This window comes from Hyaena hyaena, unplaced genomic scaffold (genome assembly GCF_003009895.1).
Source record: "Hyaena hyaena isolate Hyena2069 unplaced genomic scaffold, ASM300989v1 scaffold_480, whole genome shotgun sequence".
NCBI classification, from domain to species: Eukaryota; Metazoa; Chordata; class Mammalia; order Carnivora; family Hyaenidae; genus Hyaena; species Hyaena hyaena.
This window is the reverse complement of record NW_024081108.1, coordinates 659,341-682,707: the sequence shown is the minus strand read 5'-3', so window position 1 is coordinate 682,707 and position 23,367 is coordinate 659,341. Positions and strand designations below refer to the sequence as shown.

The window sequence follows — 23,367 nt, the reverse complement described above, 5'->3', positions numbered from 1 at the left end:
ACTAATTCAGGCCATTTGCCAATGCAAGGAAACAATGCACTATGATTAGTACACAAATTAAAGAACAAAATCTATATTTATCCTGCAGGCAGATAAAGAGAAAAAGCAGCATGAAGTGTGATTTAGACATTATATTTGAATCAAATGCCATGGATGCTTAACACACCCTTAACAAGGGTTTTTAAGGGTTATTTTTTGGATTAAAAAAAAAAAACTTAAATAGATAGTTAGGTCTTATACTTCTGTTACCAGAAGAATCCAGTCCCCCTCTCCCATTTCTTCTTCCTCAGAAGCAAGCAAAGCAAGCATATAAAGCTCTTTTAGCTAAGTCATTAGTTTTACCTCCATATCCTTAAATAACTTATTTATATTGCCACTTTTAAAATTTTTTAGTTTTAGGTATTTTTGTTGACTTTCCAATATAAATGATGAAGCCTTAGCTTTCTTTTTCCCCCTCTCATCATATCCCCCCATCTTCACAATGTAATTATACCATATGTTGGTTATATCAATAATTAGTGTTTAAAAAACACAGTATTTCATTTTCCCTAGAATTATTTTTTACTTCCTCTGGGATTATTGTTTTCACTTGCTTAGTTTTCTATGTAGTTATCAGTAATTCAACTCCAAACTTTTCATCAGTTGTCTAGTACTTATCATTAATTAAACACCAAGTTCTCCATCAATTGTCTGATCTTCTCTTACTAAGTTCATTTAGGTACTTAATCAATTTCATCTCCTCCAAGAATTACCCCAATACTGAGTCTAGCAGCCTTTTGAGTTGCTCCAATCTGGACTGGTTGCTCTTTGAAAACAGGCCATTTGGGGCTCTCATATCACCATACTACAAGGAATTCATGTTTTTTTGTTGGATCCCTGTTTCATGATTCCTATGTAGTCTTCTTTCTTATTTTAAATCCCTTATTTTGGTGGAACACATCTTCAGTGGCTTCCAGGGGAAAACTATGTCGGATATTGATTTTTCTGAGATGCTTATGTTTGATAATGTCTTAATTATAACTTCACACTTGGCTGACAGTTTGGGTATAGAACTCTATATTAGAAATAATTTACCCTCAAATTTTGAAGGCAGTATTCTATTTTCTTCTGGATGCCAGTGTTTTGAGTTATCTGATGTCAAGTGATTTACAGTCTTTTGTACATAACTTTTTTTTAAATTTGTAAGATGTTCTTTGTCCCATTTTAAAGCTCATTTAATTATCTGGAGAGAGAGACAGAGACAGAGAGAGAGAGAGAGAGAGAGAGAGAGAGAGAGAATATGAATATGGGAGGGGCAGAGAGAGAGGGGGATAGGATCCAATACATGCTCTGTACTGTCAGCGTGAAGCCCAATGTGAAGTTTGATCACATGACTTGTGAAATCATGACCTGAATCAAAATCAAAAGTTGGCTGTTTAACCAACTGACCCACCCAGGTGTTCCTGTCCCATTTTAAAATTTCACACTGATGGGCCATGATCTGGGTCTATTTTTATCCTCTAGGCTAAGCATTTGATAGACCCTTCTAATCATGGAAAATTATGTATATTAGTTCTGTGATATGTGAGTTATTTGGCAACTTCTTCCTAAACAGAAGCTAAAACTCTTGATCCAATTCTCTACCTATATTTTTTATTCTATTTTCCATCTTCTTGTTTTTTGCTTTACTTCTGCAACTATTTCTCAACATATTTGTCTTTCATTTTAGCTATTGTGCTTTTACTGTTCAGCCTTTGTCGTTCTGTTCCTCTTTCTTTAAAAATAGCATCCCATTACCATTTCATGCTCACAGTATTTTTTTCTAACTTATCTGAGGATATTAGCTTCTTTTTTCTCACCCTGCACACTTTCTATTTCCTCCATAATGTTTTTTTTCTATTATTTATCTCATTATCTTTCGCATTAGAAGCTATCCTCGTCTCCTTCATTGTCTGCACACCGATTAGAAATTAGGATTTAAGTTGGCTGGGAAGACAGTAGAGTAGCAGGACTCTATAAGCTTGCCTTGTCCCATTGATACAACTAGATAACACCCATATCAGCGTAAATAACCCAGGAAATGACGTGGAGACTGGGAGAACAAACTCTATAATTAAAGGCAGGGAAGAGGTCACATTAAAGAAGGCAGGAAGGGTGAAGATGTGAAGAGGATGTGATCTGGGAGGGAAACAAACCATGGCCATCCAAGGTGGGGAGGGAGCTGGTGGTGCAGAGAAGGGTGGAAAACAGATTTCCACAACACAGAGCCCACAAACAGGGAAGATGAGTCTCTAATATTTGCCTTTGAAAGTGAAAGAGGCCAATTTCATGAGTTCTTGAAACCAGCAGGACTTAAAGCCTGGAACTTTAAAAATCAGGAGGCTCAGCTCTGGGAGAACCCAGAAGGCATTAGGAAGCAGAGTTCTTGCCCTTAAAGAGACATGACAAACAGCTTGTGCAGATACAGTGTAGATCCAGCAGTCTGAAAAGCACCAGAGGTTAGATAGGGGGTGGGACAATGGGGGCAGGTAGGGAGAGAATAATTGCTCATCTCAGAGCACAGCCAGGAGAGATAGGATTATGGAGAGACCCCTTTCAGGAATAAAGGAGCTGGCAGGCACCATTTCCTTTGTTGCCCCACAGCATAAACAACAGCCACCTATGGGAACCAGTGAGGCTTCCATACTCCTTACCTAACTTGTTTGCACTGAGCCTCTCTCCCCAACACTTTGGTCAAGATCCACCTTTCCCAGTCCCAGCACTATCCACTCCTTACCCAGAAAACCAGTACAAACCCTGCCAATAACATATCTTCTAACCTGCTCATTTTGCAAGAACTCAGTCCCAGCAGGGGCAGGTCTAGTTTCATAAGCTGACCACTACACACCTTACTGCATACAACAGAGAGACTCTGTAGATAATTAGAATGAAGGAAAAAGAGGCCAAGACTCAACAGCAGAGCACATGCAACACAATAAGAGATGGTCCCTGCAGTGCAGTGGACCTCTTCTTCATAAGACTATCATCATTAAGACAAAGAGAAGGAGCTGACTTTCCTAACACACAGAAACAGACACAGAAAGTCAGACAAAATAAGGAGACAGAGAAACATCTCCCAAATGAAAGAAAAGGATCAAGCCACAGCGAGAGACCAAAATGAAACAGATATCAAATAATACGCCTAATAGAGAATGTAATGATCATAAAGATACTCACTGGAGTGGAGAAAAGAGTGGAGAACATCAGTGAAATTATTAACACAGAGATGAAAAAGAACCAATCAGAGATCAAGGACACAGTAAATGAAATTAAAAATAGACTTGATGAAATAAATGCCAGGTGAGATGAAGCAGAGAAATGAACTAACGATCCAGAAGAGTGTAATGGAAAGTAACCAAGCTGAGCAAAGGAAAGGGAAGAAAATTACGCAAACTGAGAAGAGCCTTAGGGAACTCAGTGACTACATCAAGGGTAATAACAACCACATTATAGGGATCTCAGAAGAAGAAGGGAGAGATAAGGGAGCAGAGCATTTATCTGAACAAACAATAGCTAAAAACTTCCCTAATCTGGAGAAAGAAACAGATATCCAAATTAAGGAGGCACAGGGATTCCTTCGAAAAAATTAAACCTCAGGAGGTCCATACCAAGGCACACTAATTAAACGGCAAAAAGTAGTAATCAAAAAAAAATTTTTTTTAATAGCAAGAGAAAAGAAAACAGTTACATACATGGAAAACCTCATAAAACTATCGGAGGATTTTTCAGCAGAAAATTTGCAGGCCAGAAGGGAGTGGCATGATGATATACTCAAGGTGTGCTGAAAGAGAAAAATCTGCAAGCCAAGAATACTATATTCAGCAAGGGTATCATTCAGAATAGAAAAAGAGGTGAAAAGTTTCTCAAAGAGTTCATGACCACTAAACCAGCTCTACAAGAAATATTAAAGGAGACTCTTTGAGTGAAAAAGGAAAGACTGTAAATTAGAGTATGATAAAAAACATAAAAACAGTAGAAATAAATATTTCTGTAAAATACAGTCAAGGAACTTACACAAGAAAAGGATGTAAAGTATGACACCATATATTAAAATCATGGTAGGGAGAGAAGTGAGGAATGGACTCAAATGTAAGCAAGCACCAACGTAAGACAGACTGCTATACACAGAAGACAGTATATACAAACCTAATGGTAATCTCAAATCAAAAAGCAGTTAATATATATGCAAAAAATAAAGACAAGAAAATCCAAGTATATCACTAAAGAAAGCTAACAAACTATGAAAGAGAGCAAGAGAAGAAAGGATAAGAAGGAATCTACAGAAACAACCACAAACCAAGTAACAAAATGGCAATAAATACATATCTATTAATAATTACTCTGAATATAAGTGGATTAAGGGCTCTAATCAAAAGACACAGGGTAACGAGTGAATTAAAAAAACAAGACCCATCTATATGCTGCTTATAAGAGAATCATTTCAGACCAAAACACACCTGCAGATTGAAAGTGAGGGGACAGAGAAACATTTATCATACAAATGCCTGTCAAAAGAAAGGCGGGGTAGCAATACTTATATTGGACAAAATGGATTTTAAAACAAAGACTGTAATGAGTCAAAGAAGGACACTATATATAATAATAAAGAGACAATCCAACAAGAGGATATAACAATTGTAAATATTATGCACCCAATGTGGCATACCCAAATATATAAAACAAAAGAACTAATCAATAGTAATACAGTAGATTAGTATCATCAATAGTAGAGTAGTTAAGAGTAGAGGACTTTAATATCCCACTTAGATCATCCAAACAGAAAATCAACAAAGAAACAGTGACTTTAAATGACACACTGGACCAGATGGATGTAAAAGACATATTTAGAACATTTCATCCTAAAACAGGAAAACATACATTCTTTTCAAATGCACATGTAACATTTTCCAGAATAGATCACATATTTATCACAAAAGAAATCTCAATAAACTAAAAAAAAAAAAAAAGTCATACCATGTATCTTTTCTGACCACAATGCTCTGAAATTAGAAATCAATAAGAAAAAATCTAGAAAGAACACAAGTACATGGAGGTTAAATAGCAGGGTTCTAAACAATGAATGGGTCTACCAAGAAATCAAAGAAGAAATTAAAAATTACATGAAAACAAATGAAAATGAAAATACAATAGTCCCAAATCTTTGGAATGCAGCAAAAGTGGCTCTAAGAGGGAGGCTTAGAGCAACACAGGTCTACCTCAAGAAAAGAGAAAAATCTCAAATAAACAACATAACCTTACACATTAAGGATCTAGAAAAAGAACTAACAGAAGAGTAACCCAACAAAAGGAAGAAAACAATAGAGATGAGAGCAGAAATAAATGATGTAGAAATAAACAAGCAAAACCCAAACCAAAACCAATAGAACAGATCAATGAAACCAGGAGGTGGTTCTTTGAAAATATCAACAAAATTGATAAAAACGTCTACCAAGACTCATTAAAAAAAGAGACAGAGAGTGAGAGAGAGAGAGAGAGAGAGAGAGAGAGAGAGCGCCCAAATAAAATTACCAGTGAAAGAGGAGAAACAACTACCGACACTACAGAAATACAAACAATTGTAACAGAATGTTATGAAAACCTATATGCTAACAAATTGGCCAACTTAGAAGAAATGGATAAATTTGTAGAAATATATAACCTACCAAAACTAAAGCAGGAAGAAATAGAAAATTTGAACAGACCAATCACCAGCAATGAAACTGAAGCAGTAATCAAAAAACTCCAGACAAAAAAAGTCCAGGACCAGATGGCTTTACAGACAAACCCTATCAAACATTTAAACAAGAATTAATACCCACTCTTCTCAAACTATTCCAAAAAATAAAAGAGGAAATAAATTTTCCAAATTCATTCCAGGAGGCCTGTATCTCCTTGATAACAAAGCAAGATAAAAACACTACAACGAAAGAACTCTAGGTCAATATCTCTCATGAATATAGATGCAAAAATCCTTAACAATATATTAGGCAAACTGAATTCATTTTTTTAATAGTTTATTTATTTTTGAGACAGAGAAAGACAGAGCATGAGTGAGGGAGGGGCAGAGTGAGAGGGAGACACAGAATCTGAAGCAAGCTGCAGGCTCTGAGCTGTCAGCACAGAGTCTGATGCGGGGCTTGAACTCACGAACCGTGAGATCTGACCTGAGCTGAAGTTGGATGCTTATCCAACTGAGCCACCCAGGCGCCCCTAGGCAAACTGAATTCAACAATAAATTTTAAAAACATACAGCATGCTCAAGTGGGATTTATTCTTGGGATGCAAGCATGGTTCAATATTTGCAAGACAATCAATGTGATATGTCACATCAATAAGAGAAGAGATAAAAATCATATGATCATTTCAATAGATGCTGAAAAAGCATTTGACAAAGTATAGCATCCATTCATCTAAAAAACTTTCAACAAAGTGAGTCTAGAGGGAACATAGCTCAACATATAAAGGCCTTATATGAAGCACCCACAGTGAACATAATACTCAATGGTGAAAAATTGAGGCTTTCCCCCTAAGGTCAGGAACAAGACAAGGATTCTACTCTCAACACTTCTATTCAACATAGTACTGAAGTCCTAGCCACAGCAATTAGACAACATAAAGAAATAAAAGGCATCCAAATAGGTAAGGAAGAAGTAAAACTCTCCCTATTTGCAAATGACATGATATGATACTATATATAGAAAGCCCTAAACACTCCATCCAAACAAAAACTACTAGAACTGAGAAATAAATTCAGTAAAGTAGCAGGATACAAAATCAGTGTACAGGAATCTGCTGCATTAGTATACACTGATGAAGCAGGAGAAAGCGAAATTAAGAAAATAATCTCATGTATAGTTACAACAAAAACAATAAAATACCTAGGAGAAAACTTAACCAAAAAGGTGAAAGACCTGTATTCTGAAAATTATGAATCACGTATGAAAGAAATTCAACACCATTCAACAAAATGTAAAGCTATTCCATGTTCATGAGTTAGAAGAACAAATATGGTTAAAATGTCTACTACTCAAAGCAATCTACACATTTAATGCAATCCCTATCAAAATGCCAACACTATTTTTCACAGAAATAAACAATCTTTAAATTTGTATGGAACCACAAAAGACCTGGAATAGCTAAAGCTTGAAAAAGAAAAACAAAACTGGAAATATAAAAATCTCAGACTTCAAGTTAAATTAGCAAGTAATTACAAAATTAAAACAGTAGTGTACTGGCATAAAAAGAGACACATAGATCAACAGAAAAGAACAAAAAACCTAGAAATAAACCCATGATTATATGATCAATTAATCTCTGACAAAGGAGAAAAGAATATTCAATAGGAAAAAGTCTCTTCAACATATGATGCTGGGAAAAATGGACAGCCATATGCAAAAGAATGAAACTGTACCACTTTTTCTTTTACCATACACAAAAATAAACACAAAATGGAATAGGGACCTAAATAAGAGACCTGAAACTATAAAAATCCTAAAGGAGAGCACAGGCAGTAATCTCTCCAATATTAACTGTAACAATATTTTTCTAGATAATGTCTCCAGAGGCAAGGGAAATAAAAGCAAAAGTAAACTTCTAGGACTACATCAAAATAAAAAGCTTCTGCCCGGTAAAAGAAACAATCAACAAAACTAAAAGGCAACCTACAGAATAGGAGAAGATACTGCAAAGAACATAACCATTAAAAGGTTAGTATCCAAAATATATAAAGAACTGAAACAACTTAAATACCCCCCAAAACAAATAATCTAATTAAAAAATAGGCAGACATGAACAAGAAATTCCTCAAAAAAAACAAAAACAAAAACATACAGATGGTCAAGAGACACATGAGAAGATGCTCAACATCATGCATCATCAGAGAATGAAAATCAAAATTACAGTGAGTTATCATTTCACACCTATCTGAACGACTAAAGTAAAAAACATAAGAAACAAGTATTGGTGAGGATGTGGAGAAAAAGGAACCCCCTTATATCGTTGGTGGGAATGCAAATTGGTACAGCCACTGTGAAAAACAGTATGGAGATTCCTCAAAAAATTAAACACAGAACTACCTTATGATCCAGGAATCACACTATTGGGTATTTACACCCAAAATACAAAAACACTAACTCAAAAGGATACATTCACCCCTATGTTTATTGCAGCATTATTTATAATAGCCATACTATGGAAGCAGCCCAGTGTCCACTGAAAGATGAATGGTTAGGGGCACTGGGTGGCTCAGTTGTTTAAGCATCTGACTTCAGCTCAGGTCATAATCTCACAGTTTGTGGGTTCGAGCCCCGCATCAGGCTCTTGCTGACAGCTCAGAGCCTGGAGCCTGCTTCAGATTCTGTGTCTCCCTTTCTCTCTGTTCTTCCCCTATTCAGCTCTGTCTCTCTCTGTCTCTCAAAAATAAATAAATGTTGAAAAAAAAAAGATAAATGGTTCAAGAATATTATTAGAATATTATTCAGGCATAAAAGAATGAAATCTTGCCATTTGCAACAATATGGATAGATCTAGGGAGTATAATGCTAAGCGAAGTAAGTCATTCAGAGAAAGACAAATACCATGTGATCTTACTCATATGTAGAATTTAAGAAACAAAATAAATGAGCAAAGGAAAAAAAAGAGAGAGACCGGCAAACCAAGAAACAGCATCTTAACTATAGAGAACAAACAGATGGTTACCAAAGAGGAGGTGGGTTGGAGGATGAAGGAAACAGGGGATGGGGACTAAGGAGTACACTTATCATGAGAAAAAAATAAAATAAAATAAAATTAAAACTGGGATTTAAAAACTGATTAGGAGCTATGAATATGAGTGGTCTTGTTAACTGCAAGATTATCTTAAGGGTGGTCAGATAGTCCTTTAAGTCTATGTTCTAGATGACAAATGGGATCTAACATTGAGTTCTCACCATCAGTGTATCTATTTTCACTTAATCCGTATTTGGAATGGTACTCTGGTATCTGTTACTTCAACTTAGTCTGTTGTTCCCAGACAACAAACTTCCTATTTTTTGGAGAGAATAGTCTTTTGCTTACATGGGAAGGGTTAGTTACTATAAAGCGTGGAAAAGGGCTTTCTAGCAGTCACGACCTCCCCAGAAGGACATGACCCTCACGAAGGACCTCTTCCACCCTCCCTGCAGGAGGGGAAGCAGCAGCACAGTAAGTGCCTGGTACAGAGCTCCAGCTCTTAGTAAAGTGCCCGGGATGTTACAAAATCACCACTGTCTTTGGCCATGCCTAAAAGGAATTTTTTTGTGTTGGCTTCTCTACTGTCCTTTGCCAGTCTATGGGAAGAAAAGCAAAGCTTACAGAAGGGTGTTCCTTCAGATGGAGGCAGCACTAAAAGCACCCTGAATGAAGATGAGTAGGAAACTATTCCAATAAACAGGTTTTAATTGAATGAATGAATGAATGAATGAAAAAGAGAAAGAAAGAAAAAGGAAGGAGGAAGAAAGAGAAAGAAAGAAAGAAAGAAAGAAAGAAAGAAAGAAAGAAAGAAAGAAAGAAAGAAAGAAAGAAATTTTAATACCACTAAATTCTGATCCTTTTGAAGATTCCAAAGAACAAATTGGTTACTTCTTGGTTTTCCAATTCAGGATTCAGGTATCAAAATATCACTAAGTTAGTTATTGTTTGTCTTTCTTCCCAGGTTCTAAGATGTTTTGGTTATCCTCTTACCCTTCCTTTTTTCCCCTTTCCTTGAATATTCAAGCCTTTTAAAAAGTATCCCTTTACTGTAGTTTTAGTTTTCAGAAGGAAGTGAAATTAAATGCAAGTTTTTATCCTAATAGCTCTACCCTCAAAATCCTAATCTTTTAAACTGAAAATTTTCTTTATAAAAGATTGTGGAACCAAATAAAAAGGGGAAAAATACCACACTTAATCTATAATGTTAGATACGAATGAAAACTTTAAAACTGTATTCATACTATAATTGTGAATATAGAAAAATTATATATGTACATAAACTAGGGCTCAAAGAGAACAAAAAGGTGGAGCTGTATTTTCCTTTTTTTGTCCCCAATTCCATAATAGATTGTACTTATTGAATTATTTTATATTTTATCTTTAAGTTATATGCTTTGTGAGCAAAAACAACAAAAATTTCTGCTGTTTAACATTTTTATTTGAAAATACTGACAAAAGAGTGGCTGAAATGAGCAAATCAGAGAACACGAGATCCTGGTGAGGATGTGGAGAAACGGGCACCCTCCTACACTGTTGGTGGGAATGCAAACTGGTGCAGCCCCTCTGGAAAACAGTGTGGAGGTTCCTCAAAACATTAACAATAGAACTCCTCTATGACCCAGCAATAGCACTGCTAGGAATTTACCCAAGGGATATAGAAATGCTGAGGCATAGGAGCACATGTACCCCAATGTTCATAGCAGCATTCTCAACAATAGCCAAAACATGGAAAGAGCCTAAGTGTCCATCAACTGATGAATGGATCAAGAAGATGTGGTTTATCTATACCATGGAATACTACATGGCAATGAGAAACAATGAAATCTGGCCATGTATAGCAACATGGATGGACCTTGAGAGTGTTATGCTGAGCGAAATAAGTCAGGCAGAGAACAACAAATATCACATGTTTGCACGTATAGGAGGATTAGGAGGAACTTAACAGAGGACAATGGGGGAGAAGAAGGGGGGAAATACTGGGGGAAAGGGGGTGAGGCAAACCATGAGAGACTCCTGAATGCTGACAAAAACTGAGGACTGATGGATGTGGTTGGGGAAGGGGAGGATGGGCACGGAGAGGGGCACTTGTGGGGATGAGCACTTGGTGTTATATGGAAACCAACCTGACAATAAATTATTTGTAAAAAAAATTTTTTAAATTAAAAAAATGAAAATACTGACAAAAAAAGTTACTCTAGTATATAGTGATATGCTATATTCAGAAGTCTGCAATATGGTAGAACTTGGTATTTACCCTATGCTGATAAAAATAATACTGTGTCAATTTCTTACCTCAGGGGGAATAAAGTACACACTGAAATGGGGAAAAGTATTCTGGAGCATACAGGTTCTACTTCAGTGTTGACGTATTACCTAGCTAGTACATGAACATAACAGACTCATGATATAAACTCTAGAAGTCATAGTATATAAAGGAATATTTCTCTTTTATCTTTTGTCCTCCAAATGAGGTGAAAGCAGTAACAGCTGGGAACAATGAAATTGGACTGAACTAATTAAGTGCATATCCATCTTTTAATAAAGGTGAGGGAGAGGAGGCTGAATTAAGCTGGTCTATGCAATCTCCCAAACAAATTCTGATACCTTAACAGAGACAACTCACATTAAATGGTGTTTATGTTTCTGTTAGAAAGATTATGACATTATCAGGGATTATAACATGACTTCTGTTTTATTTCTACAAAGTATACTAAACATGAACTCCTATAATCCATTTTAATAATGGAAAACAGTATCTTGTAAAACAATGAATAAATGTTCTTTCATTCTTGGTCTTATGTGAATGATAGATATAATGAGACAGCATGAAAAAGAAGAAAAGCAGAGGGGAATAGAAGGCAAGAACATTCATAAATACCAGGAGATGACCCACTGAGTAAGAATGGCTTTTAACACTGTGTGTTAACCATACTAAAAAAAACTAGCTGTCTCATGAAAATAAATTAAATCTAAACGTGTTGCTATTCTTAAAAAAAAAAGACTTTCAAAATTTAGCTCTGATAAATAATCGCTATTCCTTTAAGTCAATGAAAAAGTAAAGTACTGAGATTCAGACTCTAATATGCAGTATGTAAGAACATGAGCTTTCAGTTAGAAAATCCAAGGTTAGAGTCCTGGTGCTTCTGTTTATTTATTTATAAAATGGGTATAATTAATTAATTTGCTTTATTATATTGTTATGACAAAATATCATTTGGCTTCACTGTTCCCAGAATATGAAATTTATTATGAATATGGTCGTGGGGTAGATTCAGACTAGGAATTCTAACTTTATATCAAGAATCATGGGAAGGAAAGCCAGAGAGAAGAGTACCATTAATGATAAAGAGAAAAATAAAACAGAGAAAAGAGATAGGGGTGCTGGAGTCATCCATCCCCTTGTCTGTTATGACTGGCTGTTTCCAGCATTGGTCTATTTCTGTCTAAATGTTCTGATTCAAGGATTTCTCATAATTTTTTCTAATGCTGTTATAAACATATTCTTATGAAAAAGTCCTCTATTGTTTTTAGGAATTTTGTAAAAACGGGGGGGCGGGGGGAGCCTTAGTCTGCTAGATTCCTTTTTACCTGATAAGCAAATAATTTATATAAGATATAATAAAGTAATGGTTTTATTTTTGTGCTGGAAGTAGAATACTTGATTTCAAGACTGTCTCTCATATAAGAATACTAAAATCAAGTAGAGATCATTTTAAATGTTCAACTCTATTAAATAACATACAAGTGTAAATTTTATTTATTTTTGAAAGCACGTGTGTGCATGCATGTGCGACAGAGAGAGAGGGACAGAGAGAGAGAGAGAGAGAGACAGAGCATGAGTTGGGGAGGGGCAGAGAGAGAGGGAGACACAGAATCTGAAGCAAGCTTTAGGCTCTGAGTTGTCAGCATGAAGCCTGACATGGGGCTCAAACCCACAAACCATGAGATCATGACCTGAGCCTAAGTTGGATGCTTAACCAACTGAGCCACCCTGGTGCCCCTACAAGTATAAATTTTACATTCTGATGAATAAAACAATGAGGGAAGTAAAGCTGCTCCAATTATAAACAATACAGTCATAAAATATATTGGATCTACTTTTTTAAACACAGAAGCAAGCATCTACAGTGCTTCCGAAAAATAATATGTCTACATGGATCTCCAGGTTGTTAACATCTAAAGGAAAATTTATTGTCAGTACACTGATAAATTAATATTTGTGGTTCATGACTAGGACTTACCAAGTTCTGCTAAGTTGCCAAATGCAACAAGACACATTTCTGTAAGAGCTGCATTTTGGCAATGGATGCCCAGTAATTTCACTAAGGTAGGTATAACACCCATATTGATTAGCTGAGCTTGAAGGGAATCTGTAAAAAAACAAACAAACAAACAAACAAACAAAAGTATTTATGTGCCAAATGAACATCAGTAAGAAGAAAACATCTCTTATTCTCCCTATTGCAAACTCAATACTATTTCAAGTATAGTAAAATAAGATTAAGTTCATCCATATAATTGTCTGAAAAATTTTAAAACATTAGTTCACAAGAGTTGAGTTTTGAATCTCTTCAATGATTAAAGAAAATTTAGAAATGAAAATAAATAATAATATCAAATCATTTTTTTAAACAGGGTCTTATACCTTTGTAGAGCAGGCTTTAAAAATGTATACATAATTAAATATTACCGCTGGTTGTTAAGTGAAAAGGTTAGTCAAAGTATTATTTGTATTATAGGAAAATCAGAGTATATGAAAAGCAAAGAAAAACCCATTTAATAAAGACCAAGAGAAGACAAAATCTTAGAATCTTTTAAAAATAGTTGCTTCATAATAAAGAATGAAAAGTATATGTAATACACAAAATTATTTTGATTATTTGCAGCAGAGTGTTCTTCGATGACTGCTAGGAAGGAAAGTAGTTTTAATAAACAAGGGAAAAATTACTTAAGATATTTTTCTTTTCAAAGTTTTCTTTAATAATAATGACAAGCACCTTAGTAAAGAAAGGAAAATTTGGCTTGAGAGGTGAAGAAAATGAATGAGATCAATATGCTTTGTCATCATTGTCTGCCTTCATTTTCTGAGAAACTAATTGGTTGAAAGTATTTAATATGCCTTGGATTTCCACAATGGCTCCTCATGAACAATTATGATAGAATACCTGTACCAAAGCTGAAGGTAAATAAACCAAATGGAAACTGAAAGTACTGCCTCTTAGAATAAGCTAAGAAAAACATAACACTCACATGCCTATATAAAACACTTATTTTTATAACTGTTTCACCCAGAGATACAAGAATGCTATCAAAATTCTTTTAAAAATTATATCTCATTTTTAAGATAATAATTTTCTCCAAGTTCTTTTAAGTTCCCTACTGGGAATCTAAAGATAAAAATCCCGTTTATTACAAACACATTTTCTTTTTAGCATGCATCCCTTGACAGTGTGCCTACTAATCCTTCATCACTCTTTATAGTTCTTAACCCACAGATAAGGAGGCAGTTAGATGATTATGAGATAAGAACATGAAGGCCATTGAGCTGCCTCACATTCCAGTTGATTATATGCCTGGCAGTCTTGGTAGTTAACTTTTCTGTTTTCAGAGTAAAGTATGAAGAGACAGCCAACGGAGGCTTATCACCATGAAAACTGTATCACCATAACAGCAGTTATGCATACTGTCTGTTTCAGTTGTTGGAGGCCCATCTATCCTAGAAAGGTGCCTAATACCAAAACAAGAAAACAGGCCTGAGAAAAAGGGAAGTTTACATTTAGAGTTCAAAAAAATCTAAAACAATTTCAAATTTTGCAATGGAGTTATGAAATCTGTTATAAAAGAAGACAAATAAAAGAATACCTTCAACTAAATGATCTGTTTCTATGCTTTTGATGTTAAATATTTTTTTTCTTACAACTCAGCAATTGATGAATGATTCAAATATTTAAATTGTCTTATCAGCAAATTACTTATAAGGTATAGTAATATGTGTTATACTGGCAGAAAACTTGTGGTTACAGTATTTGTAATGATCGTGCACCGATAAGCTTTCCAAGTTAGAAATTATTTTGATTACTTACCAGTAAAGTTCCTTATTATTGGATCACCTTTGCAGATCTCTGTTCGTTAGCAGTATTTTTAACTTTCATTTATTTATTTATTTTGACTACCTCTTCAAATACTGCAGAGCTGTTGAATCATTAAATCTCAGGTATGTAAGCGTGAGCACTAGCGCATGCATTGAGTGTGAGTCAAACTCCACTATATGTCTGCATATATGTAAGCATCACACACCCCCTCAGTACTGTTGGTACAAACCATAAAAATCCAACAGTCCAGGGACATCAGAGGAATAACAAATTTTATGAAGGAGATAACTCAATAGGAGAATGCCACTTAGAAGATGATGTTCTTCATATTCTCCTAACTTGGCATCTCTACCACTTTCTTGGACTGCTTTTAAGGTATTATGAATTTTGGTTCCAGGGAAATGAGGGACAAAAAAATTAAGAAATGTTGCATAGCTTCATAAAATCTTTGGCATAGAAATTGAAGCAATAATATTTGAAACTGTAGAAGATCAGGAGAAAAAGTATAGCTCAATGGCATTTGGGGCGAATCATCATAATTCATGAAAATTACTTTGTTTTGGGAAAATGTGTTTTAAAGCTACCCAGGAGCCAAATTAATTGTATACTCACATACAACACACATACCACACACAAGTAAAGAGAAAAATTATATAGTCATCCAATGGACATACCCATTTTTGATCACTTGAGTGTTTTCATTTATATCCACTTCTATAAGGCTAACTAAAACAAAAATTATACTCAGATAACTCTAAAGTCTGTTTATACCAATTGCAAGCAGGTCATTCTCCTTGGATAATGAAGACCCAAATGAGGGAAAAAAAAACTTTACTCAAATAGACAGATAAAAATGTTCATTTCAAGATAAGCAGGCATCCTAGAACATGGTTCTCAAAATGGGGTCCCTAAAACCCTTTCAGAGGATCACAAAGTCAAAATTATTTTTATAAAAATACCAAGATTTCATGTGCCTTTTTCACTGTATTGATATTTGCACAATGGTGTAAAAAACAATGGTAAATAAAACCGCTGGGGCTTTATTATGACTCAGTCAGTGGCACCAAATTGTGTTGGTAGCCATCATATTCTTCTGCATCACACATTCACAGTAAAATAAATGCTATTCTTCACAGCAATATTTTTAATTTTGCATTTTTTAAAGTAGGTTGCATGCCCAACATGGGGCTTGAACTCATGACCCTCAGGTCAAGTCATATGCTTTACTGACTGAGCCAGTCAGATGCCCCAGCAATATTTTATATATTGAAGTTATTTTTCATAAAATGATGTGGTAACATGAGCTATTATTTTAATATACAATATTTAAAATTTTAAAAATTATTTCCATTTTAATTTCTAACATGGGAGATATTGATAGAGGTTGCCCATATTTTTTATAGCCCATATTTATAAAAATATAGAACAAAAGTTCTATAGGATGTTCAGTAATTTTTAAGTGTCTAAAAGAGTTCTGAGACCAAAAGTTTAAGAACCATTGCCAAAGGATTACCTACCTTTTAGAGACTGAAAATAAAACAAAACATGGAATAGAGATTCTGAAATTCAATGATGTGCTTCGCAGATGAGATAACAGGAAAAGAAAAATTAAAAGCATGGTAGGAATCCTAGATTTTGGTGTTCAGATATTTTAAGCAAAATTACATTAAGCAACTGAACATCTTATTTTGCTTATTTGAGTAGAAACTCTACTTATGCCTAGGAGGCTATTCCATGATTGGGGTCTATTTGCCTATTTCAGTTACAACTTAATATGTTATCTAGCAATAGTTTTTTGGGGGGTGGGGTGGGGGTTATGTAGAATAAATTGTGTGGAATAAATCGGTATTAATTCTTATTGCTGGAAGCAAATGATGAAGTTTAATCACTTTTTTTTTTAATTGCCAAAGAAAGCTTATGAATGGTCTTCAAAGGATAGTAGGTGACACACTCATGTTATTATGAATGGTTATCAGGAGTATGACTTTTAAATCAAAGACTAACTAGAAGAAATTCTTAGAACCAGAAATAGTTCACATTCTCTAGAAATGAAAAAGTGAAACAGTGCAAGATTGCTGAGTTTTGCATCCTTCAATTAATACCAGCAACTCCAGGGGAATGTTTCTTAGAGCTCAACAAACACAATTCACATAGTGCAACCCAGGCTTGTAGATAGCAAACACTTATGTGTGAAAGACAGTCTTTAGACAGCACAATGTCATAAACATCTGGAGACTTAAAAACTGCTCCTGACACACATCACAGACAAATACTGACCAAAATACATAATTACAAAATATCAAGATGACACAGGCCCTACATGATCTATGGGGAGGAAGAGGAAGAAAGGCACTGAGGGGGTGCAATACAGATGCATAATACAAAGAGATATAAGGCAATCAACGCATGCGCTGGTGTGAACACTTACCTACCTACATTTGAATTTCAATGGTTCCAAGTCCTTCAGGTCACACTCATGGAAACTCCAAAGAATGGAGATCTGGAGAGAAGATCTTAAGTTGAAGAACCTTTTTCCCCCTGAGTTTTAAGTTTAATGTTTAAAACATTGGTATAGATAGGTTATAGGTCCAGAAAAGAATCCCAGTAACTCAAATGAAGTTATGTTGATCAATTATTATAAAGAATAAGTTTCTTAAGAAGACTGTAACACCTTTACCTTATTTATAAGAAAAGGCCCATATAGACAATGTTATAAGATTATTAAGCTTATTGGTAAATAGGATTTAATGATGACACTGTGTCAAGATATACACAACTCAAAATACATAGTCTCTACATTAGTATGTATATATAGTATGTATACTATTCATAGTATAAAGAGTACAATATTTCTATTTACAGGCTTGCATAAAAGCCCCATCTACAACCAAGTGAATTATATACAGTTGAAAGAAAGACAAGCAAACATAATCTTGATGAAGAGTTCTAATACAAATTGTATAAAAGCCATTTGAGAATAAAGACTGAAGAAAGTGCCCCTAACTACTGGCATATATATACTTCCAAAAAAGGATATAAAATTAAAAATGATGTAAAACAGTGAAAAAATGGTAAGTTTAAACAAGTTGTAGTGAATATAACAGTGAAAAGTAAACTGACTTTACAGCTACCAAGAGGATGATTCATGGTTAAAAACTTTACAAATACACACGTGCAGGTACAAGTAAAGGCTTCCTTTTCAGTTATTTATTACTTAATAACTTTTTGCTGATTGGTCAGGAAAGTGAAGAACTTTTATTCTAAACCTAGTGCTGAGTATATAAAAAGTAAAAAAAAAACATGTGTTTAAAATTAACTTCAAATGAAGTATTTTAAAAGCTCTCTTTAAACAGAAACAAACATTATGTGTTCTACACTTGGATTATCCCTATAATTGAAGCCAAGCCCTAGGTTATGTATTTCAATGACAAACAGGAATTTCAGGGGAAAGAGAGAGAGAGAGAGAGGGAGAGGGAGAGGGAGGGAGAGAGAGAGAGAGAAAGAGAGAGAATCAAGATTCATTAGTACTGAGAATGGTGGAGGTTTAAAGCAATACCTTTACACAATTCTTACTTTCTAACAGTTAACAATTAAAAAAATAGAAAAGAATTCAAAAGTTTTTTCTCAGTTCTGAAAACTAAGAATCTCTACAAGAGCAAAATTTCCCCTTTTTGGGAAAAGTTTTAGAGATAATGACAAAATTACAGAGTATAATGTAAAACAATAGAAACAATAAAATCCCCAAAGCAAAATCACAAAAGGAAAAATGGTTTATTATTCTTAAGATACCTACCCATTTACTTTTCTCAATCCAATGACACTAGAGTGATTATGTCTCAATCTAGTACAGTAGATCAATTTTTTTCTCCTAGGCTAACTTCAGGTTAAATTATTACTACAGATCAACTCTTGTTATAATGAATACTGCTAAAAAGGAAATTTCTACAAATATGTCTACTCCAACTGAAGAAAACTATGCTTTCATCACAGACAGAAACTGGTCTTTCAAAGGTTAAAATTTGTTGTTGGTTTTCTTTTAAGAGCTTAAGTAGCTCTTAGTGGGAGAAATATATCCTGTCTCTGCTCTGATTGCTGAGACAAAGGCCGTAGTAGGGAAAATTTGAAGTGTAAATTTTTGTATAGCAAATCAAGCTAAATGCCAGGTTAATGTACATCACAATATGTATATTTTACAAACATATATCTTTAAAAACATAAAAATCTTTTGTTTTACAAAAGGATTACTGGCTTAAAAAAAAAACAACAACAAAAAACCCCCAAACCTTACTAGTTTCCCTGGAGCATTACTAACCTTTTACACTTTAAAATTATACTGAAGTTATTTGCAAAACACAAACTGTGTTAACAAGATACATCTACATAACCAAAAGATTTCTGATTTCTGGCCACTGTCCATCTTTTCAGCAGTATTTACTTAAAAATGTTTCCATTAACAACATTTGGGCAGTTTGGTGCTGACTGGATTTTACTGGTAGTTAGAAAGCAGGATTACTAATTTTTATACAAATAAACTTACATATGATACCTCTCTGCTTGAGTTTCTCCAAGGCAGATACTGTGAGTAGCCTCACATTAAAGAAGGACTAATATGTGGCCAAAATTCATCATTCATCCCTGGCTTTAGTTTTAGCTCTAAGAAGGCCAAACACCTGAATACTTACTCCAATGTCATTTCTGGCACCTACAATAATAATCACGTACATGGTCAATAATCACGTGCTTGACACTATCATATTTCAACTGGCATAGTAACCAGTAAGAAAAACAAGGCCTGGTCTTTCAGTTTTACTGAAATACTGAATTTTACTATAAATACTCATTTTTAAATATAGGTAAGCATTTCATGTGTAGAGAAAACCCCCCTCTGTGCTTCATATGCTGAAACTGTCAATCAGCTGAAATGTAAATGTATATTTACACTGCAATATTTAAAATGTGGCAATAACTAATGATGGTGAGAAGTATACAAATGAAAAAATTAAATCAAGGCAGAATAACAGAGATTAGATCTAGGATTTACAACAATAAATGTTAGGAGCTGTTTTTAATTTTTAGTTACTTAATTTCATTCAGGCCATGTATCTTTCAAAAAGTCCAACTGGAGAGGCGCCTGGGTGGCTCAGTTGGTTAAGCATCCGACTTTGGCTCAGGTCATGATTTCATGGTTTGTGGGTTCGAGCCTCACGTTGGGCTCTGTGCTGATAGCCAGCTCAGAGCCTGGAGCCTGTTTCAGGTTCTGTGTCTCCCTCTCTCTCTGACCCTCCCCTGCTCATGCTGTCTCTCTGTCTCTCTCTCACAGAAATAAATAAAAACATTAAAAAAAAAGTCCAACTGGAAATTCCTTATATTTTGTGAGGATGAATTAAAATCAGAAAGCCAACTCTGCCACCTCAAACTTTTACTATGAGGAAAATTTTGAAAATGATATTCAATAACATCTACAATTAATCATCTTCAATCCAGACATGAAGCAAATAAAGAAAAACATGTTAGACAATGAGGAATCCCAAAATTATTTTGTTACTCTACTACCTCGGTTAAAACTGCATTATCTATTTAGTATCACAATTATAAATGTACTGTTATGATTATAGGAAAAATCTAGAAGCTGAAAATGCTAAGAAAGTATTATTTCTGTAACATAATGCCAAAATTTAAATCATTAACAAAAAAACCGTAAGAATCCTTTCATTTTTCTTCTGATAAAATTACAGATTCTTACGTTCAGAATTTCATTCTATAATGGTCAGAGCTAAATAATGCCACTACTTGACCATGTGGAATTAAACCAAGTGTGTATTTGGTACACTTCTACTAAAAACCAAGTTCTTACCCTATCCGTTAAGTAATACCATTATAGGAATTTTTCAGAAGGATTATGATGAAAAGGTAAGCTAGTCTAATAGGTCCAAGTTAAAAGACAAATTAGCAGGAGGCACAAGGAAAACTAACTGCTCTGTCCTTCAGTGAAATAATGTGTTTAAAATGACATTTGTAGCAGAACTTCCTAAGTGCAACCTGGGTGAGTTCATCTTAATGCTCCGTTGAACAAACAGCAGAAATCTGTTTCTTTTACAGCAGAATCTTTTACAAAAGTTTTTAAAGCCTAAAAACTTTTCAGGTGCACAATAGAAGTCTTTAACACTATTTGTTTAACATAATAGACTAATTTGACAGACTGGGCTTTAAAGGACATGAGCTTAAGGACACATCTCCCAGGTCTTTATAAACAGAGAAAAAAATGAACAGCAAATACACTGAAAATGGTATACTGGAAAATCAATATCATTAAGGGGGAAAAAGACAACAAATTGCAAAGATAAAATTTTACATTTTGATTTCTTTTCACCTTAAAGTTAGGCAAATTTTTTTTAGTATTTAGCAAATATATGTAATCATTAATTAGCCTGTACCCATAGTAAATACACTACAGAAATAGTTCTTCACTCATGCAAAGCAAATCATCTTCTAAACATCTAACATCTAGGAAGTATTCTTTTGTATCCGTAATAAAGTAATACCAAAACATAAAAATAAACAAGTCGTTCAGACCAAAGTGCTTCTTAGTTTTTAATCAGGATTATTCCTTATTAATTTCTATTTTTCCTATTTTAAGGATAAAGAAAAATCAAGTAAGGCAAGTTACTGGACTGAGTTCATTAGGAAAATGACTAAAACTGTGAAATTGTTGCTAACAGTTGAAATGAAGGTACCTGCTAAAAATAATTATGTATTAACTAATCTTTACTTAGAGGAAAGAAAATACTTTATAGACCTATTTTAAACAACTGAATTTATGTACTGGGCTGAATACTTAAATTCAACTGTTAGCTCCCACAACATACCCTTACATTTGAGTTGCATTTTCTAAACTGCACAGCCTCCCTTCAACCATAGTTCAGTTATCATGAGTCTATGCAGTAAATGAATGTGAGAATTTTCCCAAGAGTATCTCAGAGAAATTTTAGAAACCACAAAACAAGAGAAATTAGTCTTTCAGTAACAGGGAGTTAAGACATTAGAGAAAAATCAGCTCTATTTATAAAAAAATCATACACATATTCATATATATGTCACATATATATGATATATATTCATACATATCATATCCTCAAACTGATATTCTGTATATCCAATATATATCATATTCCTTAAGTGATACCACATATATATATCACATATATAATACAGGTCACATGAAGAAGCCAGTCATAAATTGTGTATATTATGTTAATCATTTCAAAAGAAACTAATTTTCCCTTTCTTTTTATTTTTAATTTTTTAAATTTAAAAAAAAATTTTTTTCACTCAGAAGAAAAATTCTTTTTTTTTTTTAACAAATAGTTTATTGTCAAATTAGTTTCCACATAGCACCCAGTGCTCATCCCCACAAGTGCCCTCCTCCATGCCCATCCTCCCTCCCCCCCCCACATCCTGACAAAAACTGAGGACTAATTTTCCTTTTCTTGATGGCAAGTTTATTTCCTTTACTTTTCTCTATTGTGGTAGTTTATGTTACTTGTTATGTAAAACAAGTAACTTTAGTCCTTGTTTTATTGCTTACCATCAATAATTTTCTTAAGAATTATAACAGAGATTTCCCTGCATTTTATGCCTCTAGTATAGGTATATTAAGAAAAAAAATTACCTTCTCAATTACAGTTTCCCAAGAGATATTTACTGATTAATCATGGTTATTATATATTACATGTAGGATAATAAAAATGGTAACCACCAAAGGACTCCTCAACAAAGTATTTAATTGTACCAGTGTTTTGCTTTGTTTCTATTCAAATTGCAATCAACTTTCAAGTATACATGTGCAGACTTATTAATTTGTGGATCACCTAGAGTAAATTTTTAATGACAGATCTGGCACTATTATCAGAATTTTCAATGCCACTTTCTGCTGCTGTCATGTATGTGAACAGAGAATATCAACTAATATAGTTGGCAAGAGCTTATCATGCTTCTAAAAGAATTAATAAAGAAAATACATTCCAAAAGTCCATTTTTCTTCCAAGTACTGATTTTCCTAATAAAAAAATTTTAGACAATAGTAAATTTCCAGAAAAGTTAATAAATATTTTCCAACCTTCTACTATATGCTAAAATGGTGTTATATTTGAAAATAGATCTGAACAAAATTTTTAGTCTTCACTGCAATGCCTTGGCATTCGGTAAACAAAGCTAGAAAAAAGATATCCAAGAAACTAAGGAGATAAAAAAGTACCTATAATAATAGGCTTAGGTTTCTTATTTATAGAATAATAACTAGATGAAGAAAATACAGTAAGCTCAGCACATTTCCTCAAATTGAATATCAAATTGTCAACATGCTTTTACTATAACCACAACTGTCAGATACTCAGATTATTTTAGAGGGCCACTCAATTGAAGAGTGCTTTTCTGCCATGTGAAAAACAAGTATGATTTCTCCCAAAAGGATAAATTGTGAAATATTTTTCCTAAAAATATTTGTCTTATTTTATGTAAACATGATTTTATTTATATAATATTATGGATA

At 34.0% G+C, this 23,367-nt stretch overlaps 1 protein-coding gene and 1 pseudogene across 5 annotated transcripts in view; one reads left to right on the top strand and one right to left on the bottom strand.

Annotated features, from left to right (window-relative positions):
- Window positions 1-23,367, bottom strand: part of RAP1GDS1 (Rap1 GTPase-GDP dissociation stimulator 1) — a 179,687-nt gene that overhangs the window by 46,731 nt on the left and 109,589 nt on the right. For all 5 annotated transcript variants that reach the window (XM_039254241.1, XM_039254240.1, XM_039254242.1 and 2 more), the window contains one exon: window positions 12,969-13,097. In XM_039254241.1, coding sequence (XP_039110172.1) covers window positions 12,969-13,097 — 129 coding nt within the window. The remainder of the gene's footprint in view (window positions 1-12,968; window positions 13,098-23,367) is intronic.
- On the top strand, window positions 9,142-9,382 carry LOC120246618 (annotated as a pseudogene).